Source organism: Leuciscus leuciscus, assembly GCF_965113295.1.
Source record: "Leuciscus leuciscus genome assembly, chromosome: 4".
Taxonomy (NCBI): domain Eukaryota; kingdom Metazoa; phylum Chordata; class Actinopteri; order Cypriniformes; family Leuciscidae; genus Leuciscus; species Leuciscus leuciscus.
In genome coordinates this window covers 21576020-21597068 of record NC_138728.1, presented here as the reverse complement: position 1 = coordinate 21597068, position 21049 = coordinate 21576020, and the positions used below count along the sequence as shown (strand labels likewise).

Here is a 21049-nt window from a genome sequence, read left to right as displayed (position 1 = left end):
TAAGATAATTTTGTTTCTTTACTTTTAATGATGATGATTGTGTGTTAAGCGTCTGCGACTTACTTTCACTTTGTTTTGCGATAGTTTGCACGTATGCTTAGTGAATAGATGCTCAGCTTCTCATCTGCGGTGATGGTGTTCCAGTAGCGTCGTCATATCTGGCTATAACATTACATATAGCCTACTGTATAACACGCTCTCACACGTTTATTTTTTTAGAATTTTTGGGAGGAGTAGGCTGCAATTTACATATGTGGTTTCAACAACCAGATGCATACTTGTCCAGTTTCGTCTGGAATGCGGCCCAGACCACCTCCTGAAGTGGTTTGAGCGATCGGATTCAAATCAGTCTCGAAATGCGTTTCGGAGGGCATTTACACCTGGTCTTTTCGCGAGCGGATAGCTATACGATCACAGAAAATGCATGAAGTGGCCAGGTGTAAACAGCCCCTTACATGTGGTTGTTTCTGAGAATGAAACAAAAAATGAGTTATTTTTTAAGAATCTTTACACAGTTGTGACCATGACAGAAAGACTCTAGAAGCACTATTAAAAGAATTATAAAAGTAGTTTGTGGCGTGCCACACTGGTCTCGAGTCCCACGGAAGAGCTCCGGAAGGATCAAAAAGAGGGGTGACGACAGTGGAAGATGAGGGAGGACCAGGCCTGGACTTTATGTTATTGTTTTGTTTTAGGGGCTGATAACACGACACCGTTTTCAAATAAAAATGTAAAAAGTTTTATGCGTTTTGGACCGTTCATTTACACGACAACAGCGTTTTGGGTGAAAACGCAAACTTTTGAAAACGGGTTTCAAAGTGCACGTTTTTGAAAAACGGTCTCTGTGTAAACAATAAAAACGCTAATCCCTGTGACGTAATGCACATGCGTCTATAGTGTTTCGTCGCCATCTAATGGCCTGGCAGCAGAATACAGCGTTTTTAGCCGTTTTTGCGGATCCGTGTGAATGGGGATCGTTTTGGTAATGGTGTCATCTGTACGCAGAAAACTTCTCCGTTTTAAGCATATCGTTGTCGCGTAAACAGTTTTAGTTTATGCGGCAGCCATCCGTGAGCTTTACTTTTGCTTTGTTTTTTATGTTTATATTTTTGTTGAATATTTTTATTATATATGTTGAAATTTCTTCCCTGAGCCTTCAACATCGTTCATTTAAGTCTTCAAAAATATATCAGAAATATAAGCCAAAAAGCTCACAGGATTTTATTGTTTATTGTTTTATTGTTTATTGGCTCACAAGATTTTATTTTATTATAATATTACTCATCTGTTTGGGACTAGTGTTTGGCGCTACGCCTTTCCATCCCCTGAAGGTCTTCTGAAACCATACAATAGCTTTGTGTGAAGAACAGATTGAAATGTAGGAGTCAACCGCAAGACACTTATTTTTTGTCCTATCTATTTATTTATTAAAAATGTAATTCAGACATAGCGTGACTTCAATACACCTCTTCTTTGATGCACGTTTTTTAATAGTAATTTGATATTTTTGGGCGACATAAAGTAACAAAATGTCAGGGTGAAAGAACCAATATCAAAATAAAGTGGAAAAATACATATTGAAAGAATGAAGTGACTTAAAAGTCAATCTTATTAAGAATTTGGGCATTGTCATTTATTGTTTTTTCTTAAAAAAATATGGTTAAACAAAACTGCTCTTTTGCAAAATGTTTGTCAGACATTTTTCAAAACCTCATAAAACCAACATGGATACAACGAGTACATTTCTAATCACTTGGCAAAAGGGTTTTCCCTCCTTTTAAAAAGTTTATCTTTTTCTTTGTCATTGACACTGACACTGTCATTATTCCCTGATTATCTTCACCTCTAATGAAGCTTGCGTGTGAAGAATAAAAAAAAAGTGCATTGGGTTCGGTTACTACACATGAAAGACCCAACATTTTATCAGCTTATGGCTTTGGAACATCATAATTATAATTAAAAACACAATTTGCATTGTTGGTTAAACTATCCCGTTCAGCCATCATTATCCATTAGCGATCGAGTTCTTCGTTCTATGATTTCTGCTTTGTAATTGGATGAAATCAATAAATGATGAGCTGTACATTCCAGTACGGTAACAGCAAGTGTAAGAGACACATGCAGACTGCAGACGAATTCATCTCAAGCGCACTGACCTTTCACCACAACTTCTCAGACTAAAAGGAAGGAGTAGCCATTAAAATGGACGTCTGGTGGTGTCGTGTCAGAGCAGAGGTGACCGCAGCCACAATAATGAAAAGCGTCGCTCAGTGTGGGCGTGCGATCTGCCATGCATGGATGAACCCTGCCTACCTCTCGCATTTAATCGCACACACCTGCGCTAAGAATAGCAACCCAACCTCATCTATCATCTACCATGAATGGACTTGATCACTCATGGTGCCCGGCTTGAAGTCTGTCATCTGTATTGCCAGTGTAATTGCCAAGAAGGACTTCAAGAACCAGTCGAGACCTGCTGTTGTGGACGCAGGCTACGTTCTGGGCTTGACCACTGGCAATGTAAGAATTTAAATGCACCAAGTCAACTTTCCTTTCCATTATGTGTTGTCTGTTGGGGATTGTAAAAGAAGAGAAGTGTTTGCAAATGAGCGAAACATCACTTACCCGCCTTTGATGTAGTCCAGGAAGGTGACTTCAATATCAACGAGAAACGAGAGCAGTGTCACCTGGAAACATGAAGTCGGGAAATGTGATTCTGTGTGTTGTCATGTCGTTATATCAACGATTCTGATTTAAATAAAGAGACTGGCTCAAGCATACACAATAAAACAGCAGCTAAAAACTGTTGGGAAAACTTCTTTGAAACTGTAGCTCGTCAAGCTACTAACTAGACAGAATTCAATGTACAGATGTTATATAAAATAGATTGGCAAATGTTGAAAGTGTCATCTAAAGTGTCAATTATATTGTGATATATATCGTCATTGTGAAATAAATTCACACATGCCGTGATATAACATTTTTGGTAACACTTTACAATAAGGTTCATTAGTTAACATTAATGTATTAACTAACATGAACTAACAATGAGCAATACATTTGTTACTGTATTTATTAATCTTTGGTAATGTTAGTTAATAAAAATACAGCTGTTCATTGTTTGTTCATGTTAGTTCACAGTGCATTAACTAATGTTAACAGGTAAGGTATTAGTAAATGTTGAAATTAATATGAACTAAGATTTATAAATGCTGAAGAAGTATTGTTCATTCTTAGTTCATGTTAACTAAGGTAGTTAACTAATGAACCTTATTGTAAAGTGTTACCACATTTTGTATCCAATTTTTTTGTCCTATTTTTTGTCAGCAGCAATGTTACTTGTAGTTTCTCTCCATCTCAGAAAAATCAATCATCAAAAACAAAATCATACACTAGCAAGAAAGCAACATGAAAAATGTTTGCTTACGGTTCCAGAGTTGAGATATTTTTTCTTCTTGCCTTTCTTCTTAAGGTTTATGACCTGTGGAGGGAAAATTAATGAATGTCATCGCTTAAGGGATAATGGAATTTGTATAAGACTATAAACGCTACATAATTTAGATGCATGGACTGTATTTATATGACAGCCCTTCTACACACAGTCCAAGTTAAATTAAAACTATGGGCCCTATCTTACAGCCGGCGCAATGCATCGCCAAGCGTGATGCAAGTGTTTTTTGCTAGTTTCAGTCCGACGCAGTTATCATTTTCACGTCCTGCGCTACGTTGTTTAAATAGCAAATGCATTTGCGCTCATGGGCGTGCCGGTCTGAAAACGAGGTGTGTTCTGGCGCATTGTTGGCGCGTTGCTATTTTGAGGCAACTGAAATAGACTGTGCCATTGACCAACTGAAACCTGCGGCCGGTTGCATAAACATAGCCATAATGTTAAGACAGTGTCTTAAGTTCTAGTATGACCCACTAGCAGTTAGTCAGGGGCAGTCAGTCTTAGTTTTCGTTATCAAAGTAGGTTTATCTACGCTTTCATGTAACTGATTTTAAAAAGCTATGAACCGTCTTAAAGAAAATAAATTGATGTCTAACTTGTAAGACTAGTCTTAGAGGTATATGCAACCGGCCCCTGGTCTAAAGTCAGTCGCAATATATATATTTCTTTGTTATTTAATAAGCGTGTTAGTAATGTGCGCCTATAGGCGGGTCCACAACGCGCGTACACTCTGCTTATTACACACACAGGGATGCACAGCAGCACACAAACATGCCACATATTTAAAATAAAAGGATTACAATGTAAAAGATTATTATTGTGTACATAAAGATATGGTGAAATCCGGCTTGTCCAGTAGATGGTCTGCTTGCGCACTTTAACCTCGCACACGAGCAGATCTGTTTGAACTCTGGAGACGGCGTCGGTCTTTCCACTATCAAATTCCGTCATTTAAATAGTGAATCTGCCATGGCGCGAGTGCAACTGGCATTTAAAGCGAATGGGAGATGAGACTCTGAACGCACGTAAATCCCAAAACACACCCATTACTCATTATGAGAATAGGGACAACCCTTTTAGACCATGCACCGGGTGCGCCAACCATTTTTCCCGTTGTTAAACTAGCAAAAGTGGATTCGGACACGTCCTAACTGCTCTTGCTCTCTGCGCTTTAGACCATGCGCTTAGATCCTTAAAATAGGGCCCAAAATGTACACTGTAAAAAAAAAATTAAATAAAAAGCTGCTGCCTTAAATTAAGTACAATCAACTTGGATGTTTCAGTCATTTCAACTTAAATTACTTAAAAACTGACTTAAAAAAACTTATTTTGATGAGTTAAAGCAATGTAAAACATATGTTGTCATAACTTATTGGTCATATCATTTTTTACAGAGTAGAAATTCATATTTTCTGTTAAAATGTGAAAAGAAAATGATATATTAACATAAAAATTACACAAAAAGTTAAGATTAAGAAAAGAAATTGCTCGACACTCTACAAATGCAATTCAAAAATAGCATTTACAAATAGTTATTAATGTTTTATTTTATTCTGACATTTAAACAATAATTTATACATTCATTAAATAAAGAGTTCACAAATGTTTCATTTTTAAAAGTGATTTATCTTGTTAAATTTTTTTGTCTTAAATGAATAAATTGATCATTGATTCCTTTATTTTTTAAATTGTAGTTTACTTTATTTTTCACCTTAAAACCTTTATCTTGTTATAAAGTGGAATTAGAACCAGAATTATTAAATGCATTGCTTCATTCCAATCCTTTCTGATATATATATATATATATATATATATATATATATATATATCAAGTGTCACCATGAGCGTATTTGTTCATGCAAGAAAAGGAGAAAGGGGAAAATAAAGCAAAACAAGAGGCTAGAGAAATATGTGAGACCAACCAAACACAACAAAAGACTGAGATAATAGTGACGATTATTCACATATGGAAAAGCCTGAGCCACATATATAAAAATATAAAATAAATGATCTCTTCCTCCCACTCACTAATGCTAAATGAGTTATGGACAAATGCAGTGCCTGTGGGATGAGATCATCTGCTAACATCTCAAGATCTGTGACTAAATTCTCACGTTGCTGAGTGTTTCTCTTAAATGGCAATGTGAAATGACTCACGCTAATTGAGAAAACATAGATTTTTTTATATCATCCCTTTATCAAAAGATGGAATTTCTCTCAGATTTATCATTTTGTTATTTAGATTTGATAGGGGCAGCAGTCTCAGAGAAAGATAGTGTATCTGAGATTGACCAAATATTTCAGTACTTTTCAGTACTTATTTCAGCACTGGCTATTTTTTTGAATGGTGCATTTACTTTTAACTTAAACAATGACTACATTTATAAGTAATTTGAATTATGACCCCAAAATCCTCATATCTGAAATTCACTCATTTTCCTCATCATTTCCGATTTAAAAAGTCTTATGAAAACCTACTAAATTTTCTGAATTTAAAACTTCCTTCCCAGTCCAAAAAGATGAGTTAATAAAACTAGCTGAAAAAAAAAAGACTCCAAGTGAATGGACTAAACACCAGAAGAGCTCTAAATTATAGAAAGCAAAATGTTAATGTATAAATGTAAAATGTAAATGAAATCTATCAAACCCTGATTTTCCTGGTTGTGTGTAGCACCTACAGCTCTATATATCCTTCTGAAGGTTTGCAATGTTAAAAACGAGCATCTGAAGTTTGTTTTTAACAAGGTCACTGATAATTTCAGTCTGACCATTTAATGGCATACTTTAGCTTGGATTGTTTTGCAAATCTTACATAATGTAATTGATTTTGAAGGATGCAGCAGTTAAAAATTATATATATACATTAGTGCTGGGCAACGAATTAATCGCTATTAATCGCATCCAAAATAAAGTGTGTTACATAATATATATGTGTGTACTGTGCATAATTATTTTGTATATATAAATACACACACATGTATGTATATATTTAAGAAAAATTTGTTATTTATGTATAAAATATTTATATATAATATAAATGATGTATAAATATATGTACAGTATACATGCAAATATTTCTTAAATATTTTTTTTAATGGTGTGATCCAAAAATATAACACACATATGTGTAATATACAAGCAAAATAATTATGCACAGTACACACACATATATTATGTATACACATATAACAACAAACTTTTATTTTGGATAATCGTTGCCCAGCACTAATACTGTGTGTGTGTGTATATATATATATACAGTATATATATAAAATAAAGGCATTAAAGGTACAGCAGCAAAAATGGCTCCTATAAATATCTATTGTTTATCTAGTCCCACTCATTGTGAAATACTGGTCCAAAATTCTGCTCTAAATAACTGTAAATTCACTTCAAATATATAAAATATAATTATTGTGTGCATTGTTATTATTATTAAATGTCATTGTGTCCATAAAGAAGGTGGAAAATTATAATGACAGGCTCCTTCACTAACATTATAAATGAACTGTGCTAAAATGATAAACAACACCTATAATAAAATATGTATTTTTAGTTTGGGTTTGATGTTCCAGAGCCAAATGTCTTTCATATGCAGGTCTACTGTACATCTACTTAAGTGGAAAAATATGTTTCATGTCAACATTGATTGTGTTGAAGGAACCAGTTACACTTCATGTATTCATGTATTTCTTTAAGATAGGTTTTCATTATGCATAAAAATCTTAATTTGCAATTCTTAATAAAAAGTTATTTTCTGGTACCCACACACTGAGAACTGTAATGTGTGGAAATTAGCAGAGAAAACAAATTACTTTCGCAAGTTGTCTGGAAGTTGTGATTTTCTCACTTATTCAGAAGTTGCAGCCTACAAGTCGAATACTGCAAGTTATGTGGAAGAAATGTAATATGTTATGTATCATGTTTGCATTTTTCTATATTAATGGAATTGCTTAGAAAGGCAGTAATTATAATAAGATAATTTGCACGAGGATTGCATGTGGAGTCACATGCTTCTCTGATGATTTGATAGAACAAAGAACAGTTATTGGTCTTATGAATGAATGGATGTATATGACCATTGTATACGGGCCATTCTTGAAAAAAAAGGTGTCTTTTTCCACAAATTTTGTATGTATGCAAATTGTGTAATATCCAAGGTACACATTTCTAGTAATTGTTCAGTTAATTATCATATTGTATTTTCAGAAAGTTTTGGAATATTTTTCCTCTCCCCAAATTTGACACTACCGAAACACAATAATAAATAATTTAATAAGAAGGCTTATATTGACCTATTCATATTTTGTTTACATCTACCTTGTACATATATTTTTTGCTATTTAAAAAAATAAAAAATTCACAGGTAAATCAATAACAATTACAATTTTAATAATATTTCAAGTGTGATTTATAAGATTTGTTATATTTTGAACCCAATCTTTCTTTGTAAAAGGCATTAAGTTAATCATACTGATTTCAAAGTTAAGGATTCATTAGTCTGAATATACATTGAACCAAACACTATAATAACATCTTGGTTGATAATTCAGTATATTTTATTTTAGACAAAACATCCATGTTTCGGTCGTGACGGCACATTTTCTGTAGTGACGGTAATGTTTTGGTAGCGACCATATCACATTACAGAATTTTAACTTATTATATTAATATTAAGATACTAATGATTTGCAAAACTGTACACGTTTTTTGTTTATTTCCCCCAAATAAATTATTATGTGTTACCTTTTATCACTACCAAAACAATGATGGCATGTTTCGGTCATGACTGTTTCGGTAGTGACAATTTTAAGTACTTTTGAGCCTAGTTCAAAGATGATAGCCAGCACATGGTTACCTAGCACAGTTCTAAACAGTTGTACACACACAAAAACAAAATTTTATCGAATAACACACAAAAAAACATGATGTCACAACCGAAACTTCACTACGTTTCGGTAGTGACAATTTTAGATACTTTTGAGCCTAGATCAAAGATGATAGCCATCACATGGTTACCTAGCACAGTTCTGAACAGTTGTACACACATAAAAACAAAATTGTATGGAATTAAGGTGTTTGGTAGTGATGTCCCTTAAAGTCACACACAGATTTTCAGACTTTTGAACACATTTCCCTCAAAATGATGGTACCTATCTATAATGAAAGAGAGGCTATGAGAGAGAGGCACACAATAATGTTTCCTGATCAAAAATGTAGGGGTGTGGTTCAAATCAGTCTCAGCCAATGGACTAAAACACACAATGTTTTGGTAGTGCCCTGAAAATGCGGGACACATTTTCACATCAAGTTTCATGATATCTTTTTTTTTTTTTTTTTTTTTTTACTTTACCTTTTAAAAGAAATCAAAAAAATATTTTTAAAACCAACAATGGAAAAATAAAAATAATAATAATAATAATATTTCAACATCCTTTTCACAAGTTGAAGTTTATGGGTTAGGGTTTGGGACACCCACCTCGCAATTGAAAGTACCCAATAAACAATGATTTTATATATATTAAGCTTACTTATATTTTAAATATTATTGTGGGATTCAATAGATAATAGAAGGATCTTAGTAAACATCTAAAATTTGAATATTTAAATGTGTTTTTTGGTTGTCGGACAGCAGTTTGCACCAATTCTGTGGGATGGCCCATTCATGGCTGGAAATGAGACATGTGTGACTATTATATGACCGTGACAGAGGGGCCTACGCTCAAGGGTAGAATATGATGAACAAGTCTAGAAATGTTCCACGCATGGTTGAAAACATTTTCATTAACCTAGAAAGATAACATTCTGGGAGTCAAGACTATAAATGAGGAAGGATGCCCTCCCTTCACTGTCACACTCTGCAGCCACTCTGTATAACTGCTGACCTTTCCTTGAAAGGGAATAAATAATCTTTAAAGACAATTGGTACATGTTTGTCTCTTATTCAGTGATAGCATTTTGCTTGCCACCACAGTTATATTTGTCATACTGTGAAGTTACTTTGAAAAATACCGTGTTAATGAGCTTTGCAAATTATTCAAATGTATAAGATTACCTCATACACGTTAAATTGTGACTGGCCTCTTGACAGTTCTCTATAGCTTGTGCTGAATTCTCCAATGAAGTCATGGCTGTAAAACACACACATACACAGATTTGTCAGAAACATTGTTGGAGAACATTACATTTGTTTCATAATGAGCTTTACATTTTCTAAATTTAGCTCTGATAAGTTCCTGAAATTTCACAGTACTCAGCCTTTTATCATGCTATGAATGAAAGGATTAATTATTTTAGAACAAAGCACCCGATACAAAAAAAAAATCCTATCAAATATGATCATTCATGTGAATGTATGTGATGGACCAACCCGATCTCACGGCAATTCGTACGTATTTTACAAGGTGGCTAATTCGTACAAATTCATACGTTTTTTTGCTAAATCGTACATATTACATATTCGTACACGAATGACCTACCCCTGGCCCTGCCCATTCAATGAAGTTTAGACAAATCTTACAAATTCGTACGAGTGACGACGTTCGAATTCGTACGAATTAGTCACCTCGTACTCACTCATACGAATTGGTCGTGAGATATCGTTGGATGGCAGGCTTTATTTGGGTTCCCAAAAAATACAAAAACATACAAACGTGCTTACAAATCCCAGCCAATAATGTATCTAAATAAGAGTCTGATATGTATATTTACAGTACATGCAGTTATGGTTTATGTACTGAAAAAGACACAATCAGAATACCATGGAGCCCCTAAGGGGACATGGTTATGGAAAAATAAGATAGGAGGAACAAGTATATTTCAAAGCTTTTGTGCTTGTTTGCACATACTTGTGTTTCCGTTATGAATTGAGTTCAGAGACATTTTAAACATAAAAGCGTGTGTTTTGGTCTTTTGCATCAGTATTGGACATCTTTTTGCGTATATTTTGACCATGAAAAAATAACTATTTGACTTTTTTAGTTAGAAAACACTAATGTACAAAAAAAAAATATTACTTAAAGATTTTGATTCAATTTGATCATTTGTTTCATGCTCAATTCCTGTATCCCACCGAGAAGACTTAAGCTATCTGTACCCTATAATTAATGGATGTATGCAGAGAGTGTCAGATGAGTATTTTAAGCTTCATGTGATAGTTTACAGTTCATTACCTGCCATCACGATCCCAGTCATACACTTCAACCTTGATCGCTCTGTGAAAGAGACAGAGAGAGACAGAGAATTGGTCCATATTAAACATAAACTGTAGTGTTGAGATTTCTTTTTTTTTTTTGCATAGAGAGTGCAATCACACATCAACAGCTGAAATATGATTCCATCCATGATTAGAGAATTCAATTATTCCATGCCACAATAATTCACATAATAAAATATATGTCTATAGCATGTGTGTGCATGATGGAAAGAAACATAAATGTTTATCATAGCGTTTTGTTTTTACAGCTAAAGCAGCATTGTACATAGTGCCTTTGTGTGAATTTCTTCCCAAAAAATTATTTGGACAATATTGCACACCTTGTATGATTATGTATGTTAAGAATGATGCAATTTCCTTGAAGAAACTTTTTATTTTTAATTATTTTTTAATTATAACAACTAATAATAATTAGCGTGAATTTGATCATTCCAATATGACTAAAATCAGACATACTGTTTTGTGTGTGAAGGCTTTTTTTGAAGTGGTTATATAGAATTATATATATATATATATATATATATATATATATATATATATATATATATATATATATATATATATATATATTTATTTAGATTTTTTTTAAAACATGGCCCATCCAATTAGATTTTAGAACCAGAACTATCCATTTTATAATTGGACTTATTACTAAAATCTCTCTAAAAATCAGCTTACTCCTCCTTCCATGGCACTTTCTTTTCACATAACAGGGTTAGAGGGTCGGATTAGTGAGTTTTGACAGAAAATAATTACGTTTTCTGCTGTCCGTGGCGTGACAGGCGAGTGATGAGTTTGCACAGTTCAAACAGAACAGCTTTGTCAATTACACAGAGCTTTAACGCAACACATGCTAACAACAACCCAATCCCCACAGAATCCCTTAGCACCCATTCTCGGTGTTATCATCAGCGAGACACTCCGTGCTTCTTTATTAGAGCGTCTGCACAGGCTTATCTCGTGTCCCAGACTCCTCCGGATGCCCAGTGCTCTTCCTCTACGTCTGTCCGTCTCTCTCTTTCGTTTCCCACATGTTCAATCAGAGATAAAGCCGAGGCATTGTGTGGGAGAGTGCGTTAAGGTACCGATCGATGCTCATCAGTGAGTGCCGCTACCGTGAGGAAGCTTCCCGCTTTATCGCCACACAGCAAGAGCCCCGTTTGAGCTACCCATGATGGAGGCTTCCAGGATACAGTGTTGCGCTTGGGATTCTCTTTTCTGTTGGGTCTGTCTGACTATCTTATGTCTCTTAAAGTCCCCCTGTAGTCAATCATTTTATCCCTTAAAACTCATCTTTGATGACCAAAATGACATATTTGAACGTTTTTCCTTGAGAAAAAAAAAATTCTTCATGCCTTAAAATACACCATATTGCCAAAAATATTGGGACACCACATCAAATCATTGAATTCAGGTGTTTCAATCACTTCCATGACCCACAGACTGCTTCTACAAACATTTGTGAAAGATTGGGTTGCTCTCAGGAGCTCAGTGAATTAAATCGTGGTACCGTGATGTTGCCACCTGTGCAATAAGTCCAGTCGTGAAAACTAAATATTCCACGGTCAACTGTTAGTGGTATTATAACAAAGTAGAAGCAATTGGGAACAACATTAACTGGTAGGCCACGTAAAAATACAGAGCGGGGTCAGCGCATGCTGACGTGCACAGTGCGCAGAAGTCGCCAACTCTCTGTAGTCAATAGCTACAGACCTCCAAACTTCGTGTGGCCTTCAGATTAGCTCAAGAACAGTGCGTAGAAAGCTTCATGGAATGGGTTTCCATGGCCGAGCAGCTGCATCCAAGCTTTACATCACCAAGTGCAATGCAAAGCGTAGGATGCAGTGGTGTAAAGTAGTGGAGACGTGTTCTCTGGAGTGACCAATCTGATGAACGAGTCTGGGTTTTGCGGTTGCCAGGAGAACGGTACTTGCCTGACTGCATTGTGCCAAGTGTAAAGTTTGGTGGAGGGGGATTATGGTGTGGGGTTGTTTTTCAGGGGTTGGGCTAGTTCCAGTGAAAGGAACTCGCATTCCAAGACATTTTGGACAATTTAATGCTGCCAACTTTGTGGGAACAGTTTGGGGAAGGCCCCTTCCTGATCCAGTGCACAAAGCAAGGTCCATAAAGACATGGATGAGCAAGTTTGGTCTGAAGGATCTTGACTGGCCTGCACAGAGTCCTGACCTTAACCCGATAGAACACCTTTGGGATGAATTAGAGCAGAGACTGCGAGCCAGGTCTTCTCGTCCAACATCAGAGCCTGACCTCACAAATGGTCTTCGACAAGAATGGTCAGAAATTCCCATAAACACACTCCTAAACCTTGTGGAAAGCCTTCCCAGAAGAGTGGAAGCTGTTATAGCTGCAAAGGGTGGGCTAACTCCATATTAAACCCTACGGATCAGGAATGGGGTGTCATTAAAGTTCATGTACATGTAAAGGCAGACGTCTCAAAACTTGTGGCATTATAGTGTAGCTTGAATGTAACTCTACACCCTTGGCACATTTAGTATACGTGGTTCTATGAATATGCAAATTAGTCCCGCCTCCACTCCACTCCACTTCACTCCACTTCACTCCACTCACTCACACTCTTAATATCTCAGGTATTGTCTTAACCTCTGACACTAAATGGTTTCAAAATAATTTTTGGTAACACTTTACATTGTCATTGTTACATATGTTACATGCAGTTACTATAGTAACAACTATAAATTATGCAGAATTACATGCAACTAACCCAAAACCAAACCCTAATCCTAACCCTATAGTAAGTACATGTAGTTACTTAATATTACTCAATACTACAGGTACTCTGCCTTTGTTTAGCCGTGAGTCACTATGACGTTACTGTGCCGGTGTTCTATCAAATAATGCTACCTATCAGATTGTACGGTGTTCTGCCTTTGTTTAACTGTCCATTTCAATTTGCCGCATTTAAATTACAGTGTAGCCTGTGTACTCTGTACAGCTGCCATCAGTCCCTGTAACCTCTGAAATGTCCTCAAAGTGCAGAGTGCAGTAACTTCAAAATAGGGGTCAAAAGTCAAGTTTTAGCTCATTCCCAGTGTCCTACCTATACTATATTTGGCTGGACAATTAAAAATCTTTAAAGTAATTTTTCTCAGTTCCACACTCTCGCGAGTTAAGGTCTTTTGCCTTTGTAGAGTAGAGTAGACCAATCACAACAGACCAATCAAAGCAGAGTAGGCTATCGGAAAGGCGGAGTTTAGAGAGACTGAATACTTTATCGAACTGTTTAGACACTGTGAGAAAAGAGGTGATATTGCAATGTGTTTTTTGACTTTGGATGATGGGAGGCATTTAAAACTATTGTAGAAAACTAAATTTAAAGCATTTAAAATAGCATAAAGGGGGCATTTTTTTAAATGGTGACAACAACATTTGGTCCAGCTGTTTACAGGTATCAAATAAATATAAATATGGACTTTAGAATTTAATTGATGCATGATGAGTTGATCAGTTTACTGTATTTTAAATGTGGTTCAAATGTGAGGAGATCAAACCTACAAATACCTTAATGCAGTACAAAACACTCCATACCTGTCAAAATCGCCATTGCACAGAGCTCTGACAGGAATTTTAAAGGCTTGCCACACAGGGTTCAGCGTGTTCTTCACCACCTCTGTCTTATGACAAATAGTAAATCTGTAAGATAAAAGAAAATATTACAGTAATGCAACTGTCATCAACTTAATGATTGAGTTTGAAGTCAAAAGTTAACGCATATGATCGCATTTAGTGTCATTTTTAAACACTTTTTTGTTATAACTTAATCTGTTGATTGTGACCATTGGTATATTCAGATTGTATATTCTAAAATGTTTGAATTAACTGTCAACTCTAGTTTGAAGACATGTCACAAATGCACGTTTAACACTTGTAAAATGTAAGTAACTGGAATCTTTTAATGTTGCACAAACCATCGCAAAATATCATGTTTGACTAAGCTGAAATCACGCTTTATTTGGCAGACCTCACTGTGAAGCTATTCAGAAATACTGTCTGTACAAACATATTGAAAACTGTCCAAAAAAGTGATTATTGTTGAGAATTTGCATTGGTTTTACTGCTAAGCATCAACAGGGCTGTTTCAGAAACTGAACAAATATTGGACATATTCGGTTTGACTTTCTGAAACTGGCCCTTGAGCTACACCTCCCTCAAAACCACAGGACTTGCTTTAAAAAACAGACTCTGTTCTCTAAAGGACAGAGACATGAATGGATTGCTCAGTTATGGGCTCAGTACACAGCTCAATACTGGCCTTTTCCTATTTACACATTTATTTTTCCTTACACACACACACACACACACACACACACACACACACACACACACACACACACACACACACACACACACACACACACACACACACACACACACACACACACACACACACACACACACACACACACACAGACAGACACAGACAGACACACACAGACACACACAGACACACACACACACACACACACAAACTGTTTACCCCTTGTTCTCATGGTATAAGAGGTAAAGGCTCTTTTTGAAGTGTGTATGTGTGTGAGTTTTAGGGGCCGTTTTCAACTAAAAATAGAAAGCTTTTTAATGCATTGAGGCAGTTCATTTACACGACAACAGTGTTCTCAGGGTCTGAAAATGCAAACTTTTGAAATTGGGTTTCAAAGTGCAAGTCTCCATATTATCTACAAAATGTGAATTTGTGAAAACGGTGACATCATGCACATGCCTATTACGCGTTCAGTCTAACTGTAATTGAACCTCGTAAGTAACTGATCTGAAACACTGGGGGAGGGGGGGGGGGGGGGTGCACAAGAGACTTGACTTATAATTGAGTCCAATTGAATTGGATGTTAGCATGTTGCTAAGCTAACAACATGGGTGAGAAGATAAAGAATCCCTTAAGAACAGTTAGCTTAGTAAATGTATATATTACTATGTGTAGAACCAAACTGAAAAGTAGCTTCAAAACATAGCAGTAAAAATTATTGTAGCTGATCTACACAAACAAAGGCACAGATATTCTGAAATTTAACAGAAAAGCTGAATGACCGCTTTGTTTGAAGTACAGAATCAGCCAGATAAGAAGTGGTTGTTCAATTTCAGGAGAGCCCCTGCTGATCCAGGTGCAAAGGACTATGGGTATGAACCTAAAGGAATTCAATAGAAAGCCATTTCCCCAACACAGAGCCTGGAGATGAGATTAACGTTGTGGGCAGTGTGTGTAGCTGACAAGAATCCACTCATGTGTTTGCGTTACTCACGTTCCATCCTCATTGCTGCGATAAAACACTAAGAAGGGGTCCGATTTGCCAAAGAAGTCCTTTTTGTCCAGCTTGTTGCCACAAAATTGCATCATCACAGACTCCTGCAGGGCGAGAATGTTTTAGAAAAGCAGGTTATGAGGGCAATGGGAGTGTACATGTGGATTTAGAGCACTTAGCAGACCTAGAATAACAATATCAGTATAGATGAACTGATTATTTGGCCATTTGTGGTTTCTAGACAGCTAGCATTACACAAATGCTAAATAGCTTGGCATGTTATATTTGCTTGACTACAATGCCCAGATGGCAAGGCTAAAAGGCCTAATCAGAAATCCATTTGACAAGCGTATCACATTCACTGTCTGTGTGAGATGCTCCAGCAGTGAATGGGATAAGGTCTATTGGTCCCTGTTGTGAAAGACAAATTCCGCTAGCATTGCAGAGGCCTTTCTGTATTTATGTGTGTGTGAGCACAGCTGGAGTTCTTGGCACATCATGTGCGCTATTACTGAATCCTGTGTTTTACAACTAAAATACTGTAAATACTTTGAATGGACTATGCAGAGAAGACAAATGAAATTAGCTCATAGCAATCTGTCTTTCTCCCGACTATATAGGCAGCAATTTTTTTAATGGAACCACACAGTAATTATTAAAACCACTTTGCATTGCATTCATCACGCAAAGCACACAGGAGACTTGGTCAGAATTGATTTCAATAGAGTTTGTCATTAGCATGTTGGTAAGCTAACAATGTAATGCTCAACTGCACACAAAATTTCATTAGCAAAAGTCAGGAAAGCCATCAAAGATGGAAGTTCACAGGATACTTATAAGTGATATTAATGGAGTCTGACTTTAGCATATTGCCAAGTTAACAATGTTATACTCTACTCACATAATAATACATTAGCTAAAGTCAAATCAGCGATGGAAATACACAGGAGATTTGGTTCATATGTGATTACAATCGATTTTAACATTAGTATGATGCATTAGCAAAAATGTAAACCATAAAATCAGCAATATTGCAAGAGACTTGGATCATAATTGATTTCAGTACAGTTTGACATCAGCATCAACGTGATGCTCTTGGCACAATTTCATTATCAAAAATCCAAATGATAAAATCAGTGATGGAAGCGCAGAGGAGACTTGGCTAATACTTGATTTCAACAGAGTTTAATGTTAACATGTTGCTAAGCTAAAAACGTATCGCTCTACACACACAATTTCATTGGAAAATCAACTCGTTTTTTAATGCTTTTATACTTCTGTATTAAATGACAAATTAGTATATACTGTATGTTTTAGGTAGACGACTACCAACTGGCAGTGAGTGATTTAGTGAGAGATTAGACCTGAATTCAAATGATCAATATTAGCTCTTACCCTGCAGTTGTTAAGCTCCTCCGCCTTCACAATAATTTTCCCACATTTCTTCCCTGGAATCCCCCTGTGTATGACAAAACGAGAGTATTCAGGTTATAAATGTGTTGGACAGTGATATTGTATAGAACTGTTGTAATACGTCATAAAGACAATTTTTCAATGTATCATGTATCATTGTATGAATCATGTATACTAAGGTATTAAAATAGTACTCCATGGTACATCATGGTATTACCTATACTATAAATGGTATACATACATAGTAATAATAACAATAACACAATATTACCATGGCACCAAAACATGTATGTAAAATGTATGTACCGTTAATTAGGTTACAAATAACCAAGCTTCATATTAATGTTCTATTCATTGTGAAAATATGGCAAAGAAAGTCATTTGTTTCCCAGCAGTGCACTGGTGTTTGTGTATATCAGGCTCTCTGATGGATTCTTCTGCTGTTGGTAATATAATGAATTGACTCTTGCACAGACAACTCGGTGGATGAAGTCTTGATTAAGGTTTATTAACACTCTCTCGTGTGTGTAGAGTTTAAGTGAGTGTAATTGGACTGTGGCTGTGCCATTGTGCTCTAGGCAAAACCGAGCTGTCATTTACCAAAGTGAGTATTGCCTGAGTACTTTATTAGAACTGGACTTGATCTATGAGACTGTCAAGCCCCATAATTAACAAAAATATTATATTATATTATTACTTAAACCATATGATAGATAGTATACAGTATTTCAAGTTGTTCAACTAAAACCTCGCCCTTCTGCTGTTTGAATATAGCCTAGAAATCTAGACGCACCCTAGCGGCAGCAAAATGTATTTTGCAGCCAGGGCAGTCTAGCAACTCTCCATTGACTTTCGAGCTGCAAAAACCTAAATTGGGTCAGGCCAATCACGTCGTGTATAGAGTTGGGGCGGGCTTAACATAATGACGACAGAGTTGCGACGGTTACCTGCCACTTGAAAACAAAGAATGACGGCTGTTGCTGGCGAACATCTTTCGAATTGGCTTTGTCCGCGACTCTGGAGGACTTGGAGTTAAGTTTTTCTTTGAGAAAAGAGCATAGAATGGCACTTAAGTTATTCTTAAAAAAAGGAAGATGTGTTCGTAGTTTTGCCGGCCAGATATGGCAAAAGATGAATCTATCAACTAGCTCCGCTGTTGGGAAAACGCTCTGGTTGGTTGAAGCGCTGTCCTATTGCGTGCAGAGGGAATTTGAAAGACAGCCGTTTATCCCGCCCTTCGGATTGAGCCGTGTCTATGGTGAGTTTCCAGACCTAACATCTTGATGTAGGTCTGGCTTGCCAGGCTAGTTTGAATACTGATTCACACAAAAAGATAGTATACAGTATTTCAAGTTGTTCAACTAAAACCTCGCCCTTCTGCTGTTTGAATAATGATTCACACAAAATTTAATTTAAAAAATATCCTGGCTGCTCTTTTTCATCTAATTAAGTGAATTAGGATTGGGGCTGTCAAGCTTCTAAATGACCAAAAAGCACCATAAACCATCCTATAAGTGGTCCATACACCAGCTTTGTGTCATAAACAGACCAACATTTAAGTCATTATTAACTTAAAGTCTTCCCCTCTGCTGTAGCTCTAAAATTAAATAAAGTGTCATTCATGTAAATGGTGCTTGGTCATGGAATATGCTAGAATTAAAGGTGCCACTGGCCCCAAATGAGACTGATACAACATTTTTGTGGTACATACCTGTATTATGTAATCAAATTCTGTTTTCCAAACATTTCAAAGCTTTAATGGAGGGGGGCATTTTTAGTGAATAATCATTAACTATCACACAAAGCTTTTGTATAGCTTCAGAAGATTGGAACATATTGGATATTTTCTGGTGCATTTATTGCACAGCTTTAGTCTCATTTCATTTACTCGCCTGACAGAATTGTCATTTTTAGGTAGTGAATTCGGGTAAATTGGGACACATGCATCTTTAATTCACCCATTGGACTACAGCTACGGTATAATCTGATTTACGCAAAGTAATTACGGACTTTCTTAATTACCTTTACTGGTTATTTGTTACATTTAATGGTTTCCAATATTTGGATAATATCTAGTATTAGATAAAGGGAACCCAAGATCTTTTTGTATTATGAATGTACTGATTAATTGTTCTTGTTAAATCTTTGTGCTGTTAACTTCAGAGTAAATGCCAAAATTGTTAGTGCCAGTTAATCAAAAGTAACACAAGAAAAGACTTTAAATTGTTACAAAAATGTGAATCTAAATACTTTAAAAAAAACCTTTCTATTCATCAAAGAATTCACACAAAAAAGCAGCTGAATCATATCTTCACTCATATCTAACACTTCAACTTTAAAAGTGAGAATCGGCCCAGAATAAATATATTGCAGTTCATGAATTAGTTTAAGTTTAATTAGTTTATTAGTTACAGCTCAAGTTGCAGGGTAACAAAAAAACGTTTTGAGTGACGAGAACATTTTAAAGAGGCAATCATGATGCAGCAAAACCGAACCCTGCTTTGTATGTCATAAGGTGTAAGACAGCTGATAAGACTGAAATACAGGCTTTTTTTGCTGTACAGAACTGGAAAACATTATACATTGACCCAAATGGAAGACATGATGTGTGAGAAACCCTGTCGTCACCATGACAACCCCAACCTGTGAGACAGAGGGACCCAGTAGAGATATCTAATAAATATAACTAAGATGTCATCTCATACATATTTCAGGCAAGCAATTTAGATTTTATTTTTTTTTGTGGAACATTATATTGAAATTGGTCATTGTTGAACAAAAAGATTTAAAAGCTGAGAATCTTGTACAGACTATGAATTCAGGCATAACTGAAGATTTACTGATGCAGTTCAATTATATATTTCTATACTTATATACTTCTATACTATAATTCCTAAGTTTAGTAAGGTCATTTCAATGGGGACCTTTTTGCTGTTTTGCTTTGTTAAAACAGAAATTATACAGAGTAAAATAAGCACATGGACATAAACACAAGATAAAGCATCTAAATAATAATGAATTAAAATGTATTTTATTATTATTCATACAGTATATGTTTTTTGTTTTGTTTTGTTTTTGAGTCAATTTTTTAAAGTTGAATCACATTTAAGCACTATTAATGATAATGCTAAATGATGTCCAGTGTAAACCAGAAATCATTTCTAGTTTTGTACCTGGAAAGGTCTATAATGAAGCTGTGAGGGTAGGGAAAACACTGAACTGTAAAAAATGATATAATCAATAAGTTGTGACAACATATGTTTTTACATTGCTTCTTTTTATATGTTACACAAGATTCAACTCATTTTTAAGTCAGTTTAATATAATTTAAGTTGAAATGACTTAAACATCCAAGTTGATTGTCCTTAAAAATTTTAAGCAGCAACTTTTTTTTTGCAGTATGCTTTCCAACAATTCCTCTCTTCTATAAAACAAATATATATATATATATATATATATATATATATATATATATATATATATATATATATATATATATATATATTGTCCAAGGTTCTTCTTCAATATCTTTCTTCAAACACACAGAGAAATGCTTTCATACCTTGTTTTTATTATTATTATTTTTTATTTTTTTACATTTAGTCCCTCCTGTAAGTCCCAATCAAGATGCATGCATCTGCAATCAGCGTCTCGAGTGAGCAAGGTAATTAAGTACAGGCA

General features: G+C 35.5%; 1 protein-coding gene across 2 annotated transcripts in view; it reads right to left on the bottom strand.

The window, feature by feature from the left end:
• Positions 1-21049, bottom strand: part of LOC309497185 (copine-8) — a 122771-nt gene that overhangs the window by 29834 nt on the left and 71888 nt on the right. For both annotated transcript variants that reach the window (XM_082167426.1, XM_082167425.1), the window contains exons 7-13: positions 17351-17414; positions 15956-16059; positions 14232-14336; positions 10621-10662; positions 9504-9579; positions 3428-3481; positions 2626-2687 (exon numbers count right to left, since the gene is read on the bottom strand). In XM_082167426.1, coding sequence (XP_082023552.1) covers positions 2626-2687; positions 3428-3481; positions 9504-9579; positions 10621-10662; positions 14232-14336; positions 15956-16059; positions 17351-17414 — 507 coding nt within the window. The remainder of the gene's footprint in view (positions 1-2625; positions 2688-3427; positions 3482-9503; positions 9580-10620; positions 10663-14231; positions 14337-15955; positions 16060-17350; positions 17415-21049) is intronic.